Source organism: Pteropus medius, unplaced genomic scaffold (genome assembly GCF_902729225.1).
Source record: "Pteropus medius unplaced genomic scaffold, Ma_sr-lr_union100, whole genome shotgun sequence".
In the NCBI taxonomy this organism is placed as follows: domain Eukaryota; kingdom Metazoa; phylum Chordata; class Mammalia; order Chiroptera; family Pteropodidae; genus Pteropus; species Pteropus medius.
The window spans coordinates 1,020,590-1,038,268 of record NW_024356335.1 but is presented as its reverse complement, the minus strand read 5'-3'; the positions used below and the strand labels follow the sequence as shown (position 1 = coordinate 1,038,268).

At 53.2% G+C, this 17,679-nt stretch overlaps 1 protein-coding gene across 2 annotated transcripts in view; it reads right to left on the bottom strand.

Annotated features, from left to right (window-relative positions):
• Positions 1-16,868, bottom strand: part of LHX2 (LIM homeobox 2) — a 29,796-nt gene extending 12,928 nt beyond the window's left edge. Inside the window, exons 1-3 of one of the 2 annotated variants that reach the window (XM_039861435.1) lie at positions 16,491-16,868; positions 4,036-4,238; positions 2,711-3,114 (exon numbers count right to left, since the gene is read on the bottom strand). In XM_039861435.1, coding sequence (XP_039717369.1) covers positions 2,711-3,114; positions 4,036-4,238; positions 16,491-16,688 — 805 coding nt within the window. In that variant the 5' untranslated portion in view covers positions 16,689-16,868. Of the gene's footprint in view, positions 1-2,710; positions 3,115-4,035; positions 4,239-5,691; positions 6,417-16,490 lie in introns of those variants that run through there. The other variant, XM_039861436.1, reaches the window with a different exon arrangement.
• Between the last annotated feature and the right edge of the window lie 811 nt (positions 16,869-17,679).

Sequence of the window (17,679 nt, the reverse complement as noted above, 5' to 3'; positions counted from 1 at the left end):
GTCGCTGGGACTGAACCTGTAATCAAATCTGACTTCGCCTCATTTTACTAAAGACGAGATTGTAGGTTCAATTGTCTAAATAATGGATTGGAATCAAATCAGTAATTATGCCGCCAGGCACACACACACAAAAAGCTGGGACTGGGGGAGGCCCGGGCGTCCGGCAGGTCCGCGCGGGACTCCCGCGGCCGTGGCGCGCAAACCCCGGGGCCAAGTGCGCGGCCCCGGCCCCTCACCCGCCCTGGCCGCCTTGCCCGCACCCCTGGCCCGCGAGGCAGCCCTGCCCGGGGCTGAACCGAGGTTTCAGTTCCGCCTCCGGGACCCAGGCTGCACTCTCGGACCAGAGGGACAGCCAGAGGAGGGCCGCCGTGGCCACCGCCCCGGAAGGGCTTGCCGACCTGCGACCCCGCGGCTCTGGCTGCTCGTCCCCAACCCGCGGACCGGCGCACCGACGGCGCTCCATCCCGCTCCGCCGGAGCTCACCGCCCTTAAATAAGGGCTCTCCCCCCACCGCACTATCCCCCAGAGCCATGGGCTCTGCAGAGGGGTCGGTATGCCTGGGCCGCTGGGTACGGGACACTCGCACAAACAAGGTTGCGTCTTCACAGTCAGAAACGCACAGACACTTGCCGGTACACATCGCCCGCAGTCGCACTCTCCACGGTACCCCCTTTCCAGTCCCCGCAGCCCCACGGCCCAAGCTGCGGCCATTTCTCTCCTGTCGGTGTCGAGAGAGGAGAGAGGAGGACGGCGACCGGACCTGGGGAGGCCTGGCCCTGCCATGCGCCCAGGAAGGTGCCCTCTTTTCCGAGCCTGGTCCCGGGAGCCCCAAGTAAGCGAGCCGCGTAGCCACCGCCGACGCGCAGCGCTCGGTTTCAATCAGTACAGGAAGCGCCGGCCAAGCCAGGCCAGAGACGCTCACGAGGAGAGAGATGGAGGGAACAGGGCGACACACGCAGAGTGAGATAGTGACATAGAGAAAGGGCGACCGAGAGAAGCAAAAGGGAGAAAAAGGAGAGAGAGGGGCCAAAGGGGAAAGGAGATGACCCCAGTGGGGAGTATCCTGTCGAGGTGCCAGCTTCCCTGAAACAGCCTCCAGCCACATCTTGCTCGGTGTGGTGCAGCCTCGCCAGGGAACGTGGAGGAACAGCAAAAAGCACAAATAAATCTCTGGATTTTCTACCTTTCCATGCCAAACTCAGTTGCGAACCTGCGGGGCCGGGGAAAACAACCCCGCTTCCCACTCCATGTGCCCAGTGGCCGGGCGCCTGCTGCTTGCTACCAGAGGCCAACCATGCTTGAATCACGGACAAGGCTTTTGTTTGAGGGACCTGGTCTAAACTCGGTTTAGTCTCTTTTCAGGGTGGTGGGAGATCAGGGATGGAAGTTTTGGAGAGAGGTATCTCTGGCAGAGCCTTCAACAAATCTATGATCCGCCGGCGTGGACTTGCCTGAGGTCACTTCACCATCTACCAGACTGGGGGCTTTCTTCCCAGCTGGACACACTGAGACACACACGTTCCATGATCTTCCAAGAACTAATTTCGTTGGAGCGAACAGGAGAACTCCTTATTTTTCTCCCCCAGACAGCTCGGATTTTTAGAGATCAAAATAACCCTGACTTCTTCCCCACCGCTGCCCTCTCCAAGGAGTCCTGGGTTTGTTTTGCTTTGTTTTGTTTTGTTTCCACTTGTGCATTAGACTAAGGGGAAAAGGAGGAAGAAAACAAAATCCCCAAATCCGATTCTGTCGCAAACGAAGGAAAGAATAACAGCAAATAAACTCTATCTAGTTCAGAAGCCCGGGGAGTCATAAACCTTTCCGGGCCGTGCAGACTTCAGGCAGATGTTGACGGTTCAATTTGCGGGGCCCCAGAACCTCAGCAGCTGTCCTGAGCGGAGAGGGGCACGGGAGGGGGGCAGAGCCTCCCCCAGAACGGCCCAGGGTTCAAAGACGCCGGAAATGCGAAACCAGCCCGCCACCCTACCCCGGCGCGAGGCCAGGCCTATCCCGGTCCCATCCCCCGGGCGCTGGCTTCCGAGGGTCACAGCTCTCATCTCAGCGCCCCGCTGTCGCCGGGAACTCCAAGGAAGGAGCCCAGGAAAAGCCGAGACCTGGCAGGGCAGAAGGATCCAGCCGAGGAAAACGACCTGCTCTTGCTCAGAAGGCTCCTGGGCCCAAATTTCCCGGGCCTTTCTGCCCTCAGCACATTTCACAAGACCCGTCGCGCTCCACGCTGAGCTCGGTGCCCCCAGCCACCGCCAGTCCTTTCCCTTGGGACCCTCACTGCCCTGCCTGGCTCAACTATCTGGCTCATCTATCGCCGCAGCTCCCGCCCTCAGCCTCGCCAACCACGAGCCTGCTTGGTGGGGGCTCCACCTTGCTTTCTCTATCCTTGTACTTTCTGCCCAGCAAAGTGAGGGAAAGACTCCAACCAAAAAGACGCCCCTAAAAAATTTCTCAGCGACAACACTAAAACACCCTCTGGTCCTGCCACAGCTGAGGCCGTAGGGTCTGGAGCCCAGGAGGCTAACGTGCCTCCAGCCAGGTCCTACGGTGCTTAGAGCTCGGGGAAACTAAGGGCTGGAGTACTCCGAGTGCTGTATATGCAAGTGTATATTGCACATTGAGATTCACTCCGGCTCGCGGGGGTGGACGCCACACACTCTTCCCCAACCCGACGGGGGCGCTGGGTGCGCCTCGCACTCACCAGCGTTGTAGGCCGCCAGATCCGCCCCCGGGCCGGGGCTCTTGCGCTTCCTCGGCCGCCCCTTCTGCACTGTGCCCACGCCATTGTAGTAGGGAAGACCCAGCGGGTTGGCCCCGGCTGCGCCCAGCCCCGCGCTCTTGGCTGCGGCGGCTGCAGCTGCTGCCGCCGCCACGTCGGCATGGTTGAAGTGCGCGGGGTACTCGCCCTGCAGCAGCGCCTCGAAGTGCAAGCGGCAGTAGACCAGGCTGTCCTTCATGCCGAAGTGGTCACCCGTGGTCAGCATCTTGTTACACGTGGTACACGTGAAGCAGTTGAGGTGATAAACCAAGTCCCGAGCCCGCATCACCATCTCTGAGGCTGAGATGCCCAGGTGGCAGCGGGCGCAGCGCTGCACAGAGAACCGCCTGTAGGGACCATCGAAGGAGGGACTGTGGGGACACACGGTTGGGGACCCCCATATTCCTCCTCCAGGTGCCGCTGCTGCCAATGGGGGAAATCCCCTCCTCAAGATGTTCAACCTGGGTCTTAACTTGGAAGATGGGGGAAGAGGGGATTGGATTTTGGCCCGCATCTGGTCCTACCCCGAAATAGAGAGTCCCTTAACTATCTTCATGCCTACAAAGGCTTCTACTTTACCCAGAGCCTGAGCAAGCCCTAGGAAAGCCTTTGCTTGGGAGTGGGGGAGAACCCCCCCCCCCAGTTACCCTTCCTGAAACTTTACCCCTGCCCTCCACACCAGTGCCTGGGAATCCTACAGACCTTTGTAATTTGGAAGAGACACAGAGACAGGGAGAGAAAGAGGAGAGAGAATATATAAACAGACCCTAACCCTAAACCCAGAGAGGAGAAACAAGGAACTGGGAGTCTGTAAGGATTCCAATTCCTTAATCCTGGCCAGCTTCCACTCCCATCACCACCAAAGACCCGGAAATGCCCCCATCCAATCCCCCAGCTCTCCCTCCAACTTTGTTTCACACCAGCCCAAGCTGCCTGGGTTGGGGAGGGGGGGGTGCTTGTTTCTGTTCCCTCTGGTTGACCCAAGAAACTTCAAAGAGAAATGGATGTGAGGACCCCCCAACCCAAACAGTTATGGTCTAAGCTCAAAAGACAGCAGCTTCTGCTTTTCTCTGGGTCCCTATACTTCACAGACCTTTCCAAGAGTTCTCCCAAATGGCTGTTTATCCCCCAATCCATGCTGGCTTGAAGAAGGGAGGACCTAAGTAGGGAACCCTCCCTTGGGACTGGAGAGAAAGGAGACAGTCAAGACTGCGTCTGAGATGGGGAGTCCTGCGGGGCAGTGGGTCCCGCCTGAGGTGGGGGGCTACCTGTAGTAGTCTTCCTTGCAGTAGATGCTTCCATCCTTGCTGAAACAGGTGAGCTCCGACTCCAAGTTGAGCTTGCACTCACAGCATTTGAGGCAGCGCATGTGCCACTGCTTGTCCACCGCCAGCAGGTAGTAGCGGTCCGAGATCTTGCCCCCGCAGCCGGCGCACAGCGCAGCGCGGTCACTGCTGATGGACGGCATGGTCTGCGGAGGGAGGGAGGCGGGAGACGGCAGCGCCTGCGTCAACCTGCGATCCTGCCGCCGCGGTAAAACCGCGCGGCACCCGTGGCTCCCTCGGTAACTCCGGCTGGCCCGAAAGGCGGAGGAAGCGGCCAGGGTATGCGGTGTGCTCCCCTCCAACCCCAAAGGCCCATATCCAGGAGGCTCAGAACCCAGGCCCGCCCACAACAGCTCAAGCCGGCCACAGGCCCAAGACCAGTTGCTGGCCTGGATAGATCTCCCACCGATTTCTCCCCATTCCTGTCCCCTCTGCCCTTTTCCCAGAAATTCCCGGGCTGTGTTTGGAGATTGGGGCAGCGGTGGCTACCCCCAGTCAAGCCGTCCAAAAGCTCCCCAAACTGTTTCTTACAGGAACCTCTCGGCTGGGCCCCCAGGAAAAGGGTTAAGATGACCTTTAAAAGTCAATCCCCACACAGACTCCTCTCCAGAAACGCAGAGGAATTCCTGGCCCACAGTCCCAGTGATCTCTGGGTCCTTGTTAGGCCAGGGCAGATCGCAGGTCCCAGAATCCTGGGAGATGGTGAGTGGGATTCAGAGGCACCCTTCAAAGTCTCTGAGTGCACAAGAAGCCCAGTCCAAATCTTCGGCTATGCAGACAGGCTGAGACCGGTTAACCCAGGAAGAAGAGCCTGGAAGTCGGAGGCACTAGGGCTGCTGCTTTTCGAGCTGAGAAACTTTGCCCGTGCTCCCCACCTCGTCGGCCTCTAAAGGTCACTTCTGGGCCCAGCTTGGGCAGCGTCTACTGGTCTGGCCCCAAGGGAGGTCTGGGGCGAGGAACTGACTCCTTGGGGCTGCGCCGGCGGAGCCAGGTGTGGAGATCCGAATGGACTCTCCTTCCGCGAGAGCCAGGCCGAAGCCTGAACTCCGAGCCATGGCCTGGCCCAGTCGGGCGGCCAGGAGGCCCTAGTCGCGGTCAACGAAAAGCGCTGGCCCAGAAGCTTTCAATCCCTGAAATTGCGCTGGGGAGGGAACTCCGATTGCCAGGAGGCGGGAGTCTCCCGCTCAAGTGGTCCGGAGCTCCAGAGCTCCAGAGCTCCCTGCTCGGAGCCGCCAGCAGCCAGGGCCGAGTGTTGGAAGAGAGTGCGGGGACTGGCGACCAAAGAGACCGACGAAGCGAGAAGAGAGCCATCTCGGGCGGTGAACAGGATTTCACTCCCACTTCGGGAGAAATGCTCTCTTCCACCCTCCGGGTCTAAAATTTCGATTTCAACCTTGTTTTCTCCCTCTGCCCCAGCAGCCTGGTTTGCTCCCGAATCGAGAGCTACAGGCCTTGAATCCCATCCGCGGATCCCCAGCGCCCAGTCCCGTGCCGCACGAAGAACGCTCCTCAAAGTGCCCCCAAACTTTGGGGAGCAGAGGCGCAGACCGACACGACCCCGTCCCAGCTTTCCGCCCCGACCCGCGGCCGTGTGCCTACCGTCTCCGTGTCGCCGCGGTCGATGGCGGAGCTGATGGCGGGAGCCTCGCTCTTGGCCCTGCGGTCCATCTCGTCGATGACCCCGTGCACCTCGGGGCCCGACAGACTGTGGAACAGCATCGCGGCGGGACCGGCGGGGCCGGGGGCGCGGCTCCTCCGCGGGAGGGCTTGCCCCCCGCCTCAGTTGCCTGGCGCGCCCGGCGCTAACGGGCCCGGTGCATCGCCACCGCGGCCCCGGCCCCGCCCGAGCTCGGCTGCGCCCCCAGGCCGGGCTCCGGGACCCAGGCGCCCGCCGGCCAGGACGCCTCCCGCCGAGGCTCGGGGGCAGCTACATCGCGGGGCGCCTGGGCGGCGGCGCCAAAGCCAGGGTCACAAGGGCACGGGGCTGGGGGGAAGAGGGCGGGAGACAAGGGCAGAGGTCGGCGCCCGCCGCGGGCGCTTTCACGCCGCTGGCATTGCCGGCCCGGCTTCGGCGCCCGGGGCGCAACGCAGGAGCGCAAAGTCTGCCCGAGGCGGCGACGGCTGCGATCCGGGCTCACCCGAGAGCGTCTAGGTGCCCGGGGCGGCCCAACTGCCTGGACCTTTCCTCTCCCTGGGGTGCGCCCCCAGCCTAAGGCGACCCGCTTAGACGTTGGGTGGGCGACTGGAGTACGGGTTTCTCCAAAGACAGCGAGCCGAGCCGAGCCACCGGGAGAATTGAAGAGGAGGAGGAGGAAGAGGAGGAGGAGGAGGGGTGCATGGCGAGGAGTAGGAAGGCTGAGAGGAGGTAGAGGAGGAGGAGAAAAAGGAGGAGGAGCAGAGTGGGAGGAGGAGTCGTCGGCCGCGGGCCCAGCCGCGCGCAATGCTCTCCAAGAGCGCGCCGAGCCCAGCCCCGGCTCTGCAGTCCGCGCCAGCCAAGCGTCCGCGCCTTTTCTACAGCCGCGCCTGACATCACGTCCTGCCGCCGCGCCATTGGCCGCCCGGCACCCCGGGCCCTGGCAGCGCGTGCTCCAAGAAGGCGGGAGACCCGAGAGGGAGGGGAGAAGCAAGAAGAAGAGAAGAGCCAGGAGTTGGTGGGAGCTGGTGGGCGAGGCTGGAAAGGAGGAGTGGGAGGGAGGAAAGGGGGAAGGGGGGGGTTGGAGTTTTTAAGCTACGAACAGTTTCCTGTGATTTCTTCGGGAAGGAAAATTAAACCCTTTCTCCCGGCCGTCTCCATCCTGAAAAGGCTCAGCCACGGGATGCTTGAAGAGGTCTCACTCAGGTCTCCCCTCGTCCTGGAGCCGCCGCCTCGGGCACCGGCTGGAGAGGCCTGGGAAGGCAGGCCGGGGGCAGAGCTGCGGGAGCCCTCCGCTGCTTCCCGCCCAGCTTGGCCTTGGAGCCAGGCTCCGCGCCCGGCGGGCTGCCTGCAGCCACGCAGGCCTCCTGGGGACCCAGTCCAGCAAGAGAGGCAAGAGCTTGCTCGGGAACTGTGACTCCCGGGGAGGGGGCCAGCCAGCATATTCCCTCTCCAAGTGAGCCAGGGCCTGATTTCTCGCTCTTCCCAGTCTCTCTCCAGCCTGTAATTGGGTGCCCTCACATGCCTTTAGGAGCTAAGCATCGGTTCAAATCCAAGTTCTGCCATTTATACACACATCTAACCTTAGGCAAGTGACTTGACTCCCCTTTGCCTGTTCTGAGCTTTCCAGTGGGGAACATCTCCGCACATGGGCGTGATGAAGTTAAGAGATCATGGATGTAAAATGCCTGGAACACAGGAGGCACTAAGCAAATTCTTTCATTGCTCCTTCTTAATTCTCTCCATCTCCTATTGAAAACTTTCCCACTCACAGATACATTAGGCGTCAGTAGATTCTTAAAGACCACAGGCCCATTCTCTGACCACTGGGTGCATGTGCCATAAACCCAGCTGTTGACCAGGTCCATCCAGCCGCCTGGCTGCACCACTTCTCCAAGGACCAACAACCTGGCCTGTCAGCTAATCCCAACTGCTAATCCCAGTCCCCAGACTTCAAGCTCAACCTAGAGTCTCTTGGGGACTCCTTGAGGGCGAGACCCAGGTGTGTGGTGAAGCTGAACTTAGAAAATAAAAAATGATTATAGAGGGAAAACTGAATGAGCAAGTCAATGACAGACTCTCATCTCCTGGGTCTGCTTGGAGGCAGGTCAGTCTGAAGTGACTTACTCCCCAGGAGGAGGTAAGGGGCTAGCTGAGATCCATGAAGTTGATCTTACAGGGCAGAGTTGAGACAGCACAAAATCATACTTTCCACATACCATACATGACAAATATATATATGTGCTCGTGATGCCCAGGCACTTGTGTTCATGTGTGCAAACGCACATGTTCATCGCCATTAGCAAAAACCACAGCCAGCAGAAAGGTAGAGCTAGAGTCTGCCCGTTCACATCAAGTATAAGTAAGTGTCCAGTGCCAGGCAGGGGGAGGCATCTGGAAAGCGGGAAATTGCAGTTATACCTGTAATTACATGCTCAGGCGATTCTACCTAAATCCCTGCGTGCGGTTTCTAGGAGGCCATGTTTTGCGTATTTGCGAAAACTCTTGAAGTTACAAGAATATGTGTATACGCTGCACATGCACAGATGCCCCAACACGAGGTAACGACTATAAACCCAAAGATGCGCGTGCGCGTGTGTTCACAGAGCTGTGTGCTTTGGCTCCCGCACATGGCCCGCGCCCGGGCACGCGGACGCCTACACGGACGTGTTGTACTGACGCATCTGGGGCACTTTTTTTCAAAGAAAGTAGGGAATCAAAATCTAATCTGGGAGTCACCGGGGTTCATCTGGAGGTCGCCCAACCGGTAGGAAAAAAAAAATGTGACAAAGCTGGAGCGGTTGTCCTTGGTGCAGCTCAGCGCCCGGGCTGGATGGATGCAATACGTTTTTGAGAACTCGAGGGGCTGCCGCAGAAGCTGGGGGCGGGGGGAGGAGCACTCGTAACTGTTGCCGCCGGCTTCCCAAGAAACGTGGAATACACCCCGGTGGCTCTTTCACTCCCCCCTCATGTTTCAGTTAATCATCGATTTCGTCGCCACCCCTCTGACCAGCAGCCCACACAGCGCTGACCGACCCCAAATTCCCTGGCAGTCAGGATTCCTGCCGGACGCGCCCGACCGTTTATCTCTCGGTGTCAGGCTCGGACGCGCTCCGAGCTGCGAGAGGCTCAGCTCAAACGCATCTCCCGCGGCGGAGAGGGATCTGGGTGCCCGGCCCCGGGTTTCAGAGTCCGGTAACTTTGCTAATCTCCCTCAGCGGCTGGGGGACATGACACAACCGCTGAGCCCCGTCCGCGGAGACGAAACGAGGAGAGGAACAGGCTGTAAACACACGTCCTGACACGTGAGTGACATTTACACGGTGCGAGGAGCCGCAGCCGAGGGGAAGGCAGGGGGGGGGGGAGCAGGCACCCGCAGGTAAAGGGAATGTTTGTTGGCGCCGGAAACAGCGGTCCCTCGACGCCCCTCCCCCAGAGAGGGGAAAAGAAGCCCGAAGTCCCTCGAACCTGCCTTTTGTGGGAGGTGACAGGTGAACTGAATTCAGGTTTGGCTACTCTCGCCGCTGCCTACCTCCCCACCATCTGCTTCCTCGCAGACAAGCAGACCCGGCGCATAATGAGGTAGCAGCCTCCAGCCGGCCACCGTGACTAACTCAGAACAAAAGCGCTCCCTCCACGCCTCTTCCAACAAAGGGGCCACCAGCCCCGGCGCTCCCCGAAGGCTGCGGGGCTCCCGGCTGCCGGCTGCGGGGCCGCGGCGCGCAAACTTCCCGGGGCTCTCGGGGCTGCCGGCGCCACCGTGCCGGGACCGCGGAGGGAGGAAGCACATGCCGCCCAGAGAAAGTGAGGCCGGGCCGGGCGGGGGAAGAAGGGGCGGGAGCCGGGGAGCCGCGGAAGGAGGGTGATTGATCAGTGCGCTGTTCCCGGAGCTCTGTCCCGTTATTAGAGGCGGCCAAAGCAGGGCCACGCCATAACCTCCGAATCGCCAACTAATTGACGCTGCAGGCAACTACTTCATTGTGCGTGCTGGTTTTATGTCTTCATAGCCGGTGATTGACAAGGTGTAATTAGTCATCTCACTCGGTGATAAACATGGGCACCCTCCTCCCGCGGCATCAGGCCGTGTGTACCAGCAGAGGAAGCGATAGTTGACGCTGATATACCATTAAATCAAAATGAAGACGTTCAGAAGTGTGTGTTTGCTGTGACGCTCTGATGGTTTATTTCTCAAATACGGCACCAACAGATTTACTTGATTTGCAAGTTAACTACAACATTAACTGGTTTTATTTATTTTGCCTCTTCCTTCCTTTTCCTAGGCAGGGATGTTGCTCTTGGAGAATGTGAAGACAGTTTGCTTCTTGACAAGCGAGCGAGCGGGCGCCCAGATTTTTGCAGCCTCTCCGGAGTCTCCCCCGAGGAAAAGGCAGGCAGAAAACCCACCAGATTTGGGAGCCACCAGGGGAGGATTCTGTACAGGGATTGCTGCTCTCCTTGGCCCCAAGACCTGTCTGCCTTTGGGCACTGGCAATAGATGACCTGAAACTCTGAAGATGGTGCTGCAGACTGGGGTTGGGGGAAGCCTCTTGGATAATAACTGCAAAGAAGAAAGAGGCAAAAACGACATTTCTTCCCTGCCTAGAAGCAGAAAGGACTGTTTTCTTTAAGCTGTTGGCTGCAGTCTCGGGGCCAGTTGCCGGCCTGGGTTCTGAGTGTAATGTCCTCTGTTCTCCGTGCTGCACCATTCAACAAATTATACTCTTTGCTCGTAGAAGTGGGTCTTGCTTAGGAAAGCGTGTGTGTGTGTGTGCGCGCGTGTGTGTGTGCGCGCGCGCACGCACGTGTGTAAGTGCCCCTCTGCAGGGAGGCTGTTACTAGAGGTACTGGTTCCTCGGTCCAGAAACCTGGACGTTTAAATATTTAAAAGGGAGGGAGCATGGCTGGTTGGACTCCTTGGGATTGCTATATTCTGTCTTGGCCCTAATTCAAGTTAGAGAATGGCAGGGACTAAACAAAGCCACCAACCTCTGAAAGTCCACTTCAAGGGCATCACGCATGCCCCCAGGACCCCTCTTCCCCAGTGGGGTACGCTTCCTGCACTTCTCCCTCCTCTCTAACCTCTATCTCTTGTTCGTGTAGTAGAGGAATGGTGATTCCTTGCCACTGCAGGAATGTAGGGTTGTGGACATCTCCAAGAAAAGATGAGGTGATGTGAGTTGCAGGGTTGGCAGGAAAGTCCCATATCCTCAACAAGGACCCCCCTTCCAGGCCTGTGGGCTCTGTTCAGCAAAGGTGGGAGTGTTCTATATTGATATGAGAGCCTGTCAGCAGCAAATCGGCTCAGGCATGGCAATCTCTTTCTGAAATCAGCTCATTACCTTGGTCACACCTTACCTTACAGAAAATCTGCTGGTCACCACTACGGACAATAAAAATTAGTGGGGCCTTAGTCGTTTCAAAGAGGAACCCTATATCTGTGGATAGATAAGTGGCTTGGCCTGTCTCAGGCAGAGAGGAAGCCAATTCCTTCTGCTCTCTCTGCAGTGATCTGAACAATTCTGAAACTGCCTCCCTGGGCGTCAGCTGAGCAGGTTGGGGAACTAACCAGGGCCCTCTCTCCAGGGCCCTGTTAAATGCACTGAACTTAAAATGAAACACGAAGTGTGAGTTTCAGGTTTGAACATGATGCACCAGGAAACGTGGAGGTTGGCAGCTCTTTCCCTCCCCTCTGCCTTTCGGTAGCAGGTATTAATATTGTATTAAATGTTATGAGAAAGTGAGAGCTTCGGAGAGGAATGTGCTCAGATGCAATTTTGTCAAGGTTTTTATCTGTGATTATGATTCCAGATGTAGAAACTCCCGGAGGAGGGAAATGAGGGGCTGCTGGCATGTGACATGTGTTTTAAGGTGTTTGGCAGTGTTTCTCAAAGTGGTGACAAAATGTTCAATTTTATTACAGGGAATCGGTAAAGGAAATATGAATACTAGGTCAGAGATTGTTCACCTCAGCAAAAGGATTTACCATTATCGATTAGGGTGGGGAAAGTTTGTATCGGGGTCCTGCTTAAATCACATTGTCAACAACGTAAATCTGTCAGGTCAGATTATTCTTAAAGAAGAATTGTAACAAAATACGCAATAGCTAATTGCATTTCCCCACCTACTAATTTCCATGCAAAGATGTAAATTGCCCTGGAAGCAAAAAATAAATAAATAAAGATTGCAAAAAGATGTCAATTTTTTTTTCCAGCTAGTATAACTACAGCAATTCCTTGAGGGTGATTTCTTTTTAATCTAACCCAGAAACTACCCAGTCCTAGAAGAGCCATTTTGCTAATTTTGCTAATCTAGCTGCCTTTTAGGTTGAAGCACAAATAACAGCATTAATTTCTTCACACAGGGTACCACATTTTACTCAAAGGAGAATCAGGAAGATTTTGCAGGGAAAAAAGTGAGGATGAGAGCGGAAGCAGCTGAATTCTGGACTAGCTGACAATTCTTGTATCTACATGCACTTGAAACTGGAAAAATGTCCTACCGCAGTCCTTCATTCAAAGGCAGCTCTGCCATCCCTCTCTGACAACAGGATACTCCTAAACTCTATTTCTAAGGAAAGGTTTCTCATAAACCTTTTATGAGCTTCACATACTCTAAAAGGACGCAAGTGCCCAGCCAGCGCTGACTAGACTGGAGGTGGGTTTGGTAAACATTTCCACAGAACAAAAAGAGGGTTTTGGGGCTAAAGATGCTGGACTTGGCTCCTCTCTGGGTCCCCGGTCAGAGGACAAGAGGCTCTATACACTCACTGGAGGCATTGTTGTACCGATCATCCCATATCTAGCACACCCAGTACCATCTCTCAGCCCTGTTCACGAAGCCCACACATATTCAGCCCCAGCCTTTCCTTAATCCAGGCTAACGAATGTTGATTTGGGGCTTCTCAGCCACTGGCACTATTTTAGCATCACAAAAGATACTAGGCTTCTAGTACAAATGGTACCTTCCCTGGAAGTAAGAAGGCGCCTCTCCTTTGAGGTGATGTAGGACCTGGTACATTTCCGAGGGGAACAGTGAAGTTGCAGGGGACGGAAAGTGCATGGCCACCATCTCTCACTCTTCCCTTTCGGCAGGACCCTTCTACCCCAGTCCAACTTTCCGCTGGCCCGATTAGTACATCTCTACTGCTGTCTGGGAAGGCAGCATTGTCTCTTTAGGTGAGGAACAGTCATTTCCCACGTATGCTACAGCTGAAGCCCAGCCCCTTGCCCCTCCTCCCATTTTTATTCTTCCATTAATTAAAACAACTAATGTCCCATCGATTATCTTTGCATGAATGAAAATCATTACAGGTATATGGGAAATTCTGTTTGTTTAAGTCTTCACACTTTGATTTTCTATAGACTCATTTTCTCAGGCATGAAGAAATTCAAACAAAACCAAACAAAAACAAAAACAAAATCTTCTGACACTTTGCAATAAAGCATAGAGACTAGTGGTAATGAGCTTGTGCTATCTCTCGCAGGAGGAAATGTTCAGATGGCCCTGTTTTAGAGCTGAATTGTACTATCTGGTAAAAGATTCTAGACAGTTAAGGCAAACATTGATAGGTCACCAGACCCAGGTTTGGAATTTGAGCTTGTGTTGAGTCAGATGAGCTCATCCAAATTTACTTTTAAGCTACCATGTCAGTCCTTGACAGTAAAAAAAAAAAAAAAAAAAGGCAGGGGACAATCAGCTCTATTTGGAATTTCCCAGCTAGTTGGCCATTTCAGCTTGCATCTCCATTTCTGGAGGCTGCCATAATTAGAGCGATCTATTTTGCATTTACTTCTCTTTGCAAGCACTACATTATTCACTCTTTCCTGTGCTTATTAAACAGTGCCACCTGCACCAAATTCAACAAAGCTCTTCCATCAGTCAGCCCGGCTAAGGATCCCAGACCATATATTATCATTAATTGAAGCTCAATTGAATAGTTGACGATAGAGGCATGAGTAAAACCAACACATTTTCTAGGACCTATTTATAAAAATGTTTTAAGCAAAAAAATGTATTCCCCCAATTGTCATCTTTTACAAACCCATTTCATTCTCTCTGTACAGTAATTCAAGCAGCAATTAGCAAGTCTTTTAATTAATGAACTATTCCTTGTATGTCACCAAGGTGCCTCCAGCACAAATGTCCTCCTTCATAAGGTAGTAGCAAATGCAGTCAATATTTTGTCACCCAAAGCCTTCGAAGCTGACCACCTCGATAGCCCTAATACCATAAAAAGGATCTGAAGAGCCAGAAATAAGGCTGGGAAGCGGAGAACAATTTTTAGGAAACTAGCCATGGACAGTCTGAATCCGGAGAGGGGAGTGGCAGAAGGAAGGGAACGAGGGACAGAGAGGGAAGAGGAAGAAAATGAATGTAGATAGATATGAGTGGTTAAAAGAAGGCAAAGTTTCTAGCAAAAATGGGACTATCTCTGAGCTCCAGCTATGTTATAAAATGCTCTCCATCTAAGTGCTGGTGAGGTACACATTTTTAAGAGCCTCAAATCTCACTTTGCCTTGTTCTTTAAAAAGCTTCCTGCTTTGTTCAAAATACTGCTTATCTTTGGCATTGTCAACAGCTCTGCATCTGGGAGAGATTAATTAAGTGATAGGTCAGAGACAATAAGGTGAAAGGGCACGTCCATCCAATCAGGTCTGATTCATCCATTTCTAGGTGGATCAACTTTTTTGAGGAATGCCAATTTCAGTTTTTATTTCCAGGGAAGACTTATCCTGTTGAGGAATGCCTGAGCTCCCCCAGTGAGGGGCTCTTAGCTGGAAAATATTTTCTGCAGATAAAAAAACCTAAAATCTGTACTCTGTCTTTTTAAGATGTGAGACCAAAACATAGCTATAAATTGTCTGTATGCTTAAATTTCCCTTATCTGGGCGAAGGCTGATTTTCTTGAACAGGCTCTTTCTAAAGAATAGCTAGTCTGAAGATTACAAATAAGATTGCCATGCAACACAATAAAAAAATGTAAAGTTCCCTCTCTCTCCTCTCCCTTCCTGTTTCTCATTGCCCCTTCCTTTCAAAGTCCACTTTTACTTTCTAGAAGGAAAAAAGAGAGAAAGAGACAAGAAAGAGTGTAGGAGAGGAGGAGAGAGAGGGGTGGGGTAAGAATGAAAGAGAAATAGAGAGGTTTTCTAGGTGTCAACTGAATTTTTCAAACCAATTAGAGGTTATCTTTAAATTTCCATCCCCCACCCCCCGTCCACATCTTTCTAAATGGATCTTCAGATTAGTGAGAAATTAGTTAATTGGGAAAGGCCATGTGGCCGGTTCACCCTCTTCCTAACCAGAAGGGTTTTAAGGACCTTAGACCCCACTCCCAGAAAAGACACCCTCCCTATCTCTTCAGCAGCATGTCAGTCTGGGTTAAAATTGTGGTTTTCAGTGCGCGCACGCGTGTACGTGTGTGTGTGTGTGTGTGTGTGTGTGAGAGAGAGAGAGAGAGAGAGAGAGAGAAAGAAAGAAAGTGAGTCAGGCAGACAGACAGACAGATATAAACTTCCAGCCTGTGAATAAGGCTCAAGTAAACTAAGTGTTTTTGGCAGACTCCAAACAAAACATTTGGAATATTTTTACTCTATTCTTGAAAACTCCTAAAAATGAAGTTCACATTTTCCAAGGTTTTTTTGGGAGGTGGGGTGGGGGGGGAAGGTTAGTAAACAATGGTTTGTTTTTGTTTTGGTTTTTTGTAATTGATCAGACATTTTCCCTTCTCCAAAGAAATGTAGAATGCCAGTTTCTTAACTATCCAATTCTTTAAATCATCTGGGATCTATCTATATTTATAAAACTGAAGCTGAAATACTTAACAGCCTGATCAATAACCATTGACCATCGGTGCACCTCACACCCTAACATGCACAGCATGATCATGTATATTTGATCATCAAAAAATTTAAAGCATCTTGAAGCAGTGTATCAAGCTTCCCATAAAATTGTCTATCTTTTTCTGTAGTCTTAAAAAGAGTGTTTCTCTGTCCCCTGCATTCATCTATCTATCCATTTACACACACACACACACACACACACACACACACACACACACACACACACACACTCCTCCCTTCCTGGAGAATTTATTGCTCATATATTTGATGAAGAACAAGGTAATTAACTGCGAGGCTGTACATCTGGTCGGTACTTCATATTCATTGCAATAATAAAACACTTTTTCCCCATTTTAGCAGAAGAAAGGCTAGTCTTGCCCACAGATTCAGAGGACCCCAGAGCCTCTGTCTGCAAAGCCTCCTTGTTATAAATCCTGCCTCCTTCTTAAGTGATGGCACGCAAAATTGCACCAAGGGGCACTAAGTTTATCTGTGCAAAAGCATCATTGGAAAAGCTTGTGTACTCTTAGAGCTTCAGCATCAGCTAGTGGGGGTTTGAAACAGACACAGCTGGCTCTTCTGTCTCTAGCTTCTGGGCAGCAAACGGGGACAAGAGTCCAAAGGATTTGTCCTACAAAGGGCCACAGGTAGAGAGGTGCATTTTGGGATCTCAAGGGCTGGTGTCCTGAGCACGTGCCACTAAGCTCCTGTACCCCAAAAAGGACCCAGTCCTGCAGACTTTTCTGATATTCTGCGGTCAAAAGACTGGTTCTAAGTTTCTCCCTAAGGTATGCCGATCTGTCCAAACTGCTCCAGGTCCATCCAGGGGAACACCAGCTGGCAAGCCTGCTCCAAGCCCCCAACACAATCTTTCTAACCCCAGCCTCATAGCCTGCCCCCACCCCCTAGCCAGCAAAACAAATTACCTGCAGAACCTCCCATTTCGGGAGTCCCCTGCTCTGTATTCCAAACCGCGCCCAGGACAAATTTCTTGGGGCCCTTCCTTCTGAAAGCAGCAGCATCTGGGCTGAGGCTCTCTCCTTTATATTGGGGGGGCGGGAAGGCTTCATATGATAATACGTGTAATATGATATGGAATGACAGAATGCATGACAGTTGCCCATAATACGGAGAAGTCAGTCAAAGGACAGAGGGGACATTTGGATAATTACCATCCATTGGCTAGTCAATCACGCGAACAGAGAGAAACTGCACAAAACCCACAATGGAGTTGGGAAACAAAAGAGACCCGAGCCAGACTCGGGATTAACCGGTCTAAAGCGATCTAAATGCTTTTGTATCTGAAGAACTGAGGCTCCCCGGTGCCCCCACCTCCCAATCCTGGGGAACTAATTGCGGGGATCAGAGTTAAAGCGCTCTCCCTCCTTTTCCCTGTCCCTTTGTAGACTGCTCACCACACAGAAAAAGAAAAATTATTTTTCTCTGTGTTCATTAAACTATTTTAAAGTTAAAGGGGTTGGCGGAGGGAGGCTCAATGTGACCCCCTCAGCCTAGGAGCTAGGATTCTCCAACCTCGGAAGAGGATAGGACGCTCTCCATTGGCCTCAATTCTTTGTTTCAGGGTAAAGTCATCCCCTCCTTGCCCCTGGCAACAAATGCCCAGTCCACCTGGGCAGCCACCCTTTGCCTGGAGGCTGACACGGATGGCTGGTACCCTGCTATGGGTGAAGAGCCCCCAGAACTGGCCCCTGCATCAGAAAAACACACCCCCTAGTTGAAAACTCAAACTGCATTTGTCTGCACACTCAGGGGTAAAAGGGTAACAGAGAAGGGGCTCCAGCCTTCCAAATGGGAGAGTGAGAGAGAAGGCGGTTGTAAATTGCGAGGAGTTTCCTTCTCCACTGGGGCTTAAGAAAGAGGAAGAAAATTCTTCTAAATTGGAGCAGGGAAAGAATATGCTTAATTGGGAAAAGGAATCAGAAGAGACTCCTGCCTGAGAAAGAGACAAGCCTGGAAGTGATTCCTCAAGAAGACATAGGAAAATGGTCCCATAAATTTTTAGAGACTCGGAGATGAAGGAGAGGAAGAGAAATCCTTAAAAGATAAAAGATATGGACAGAGATCTCTGTACCTGAGAGCAAGACCCGGGACAGA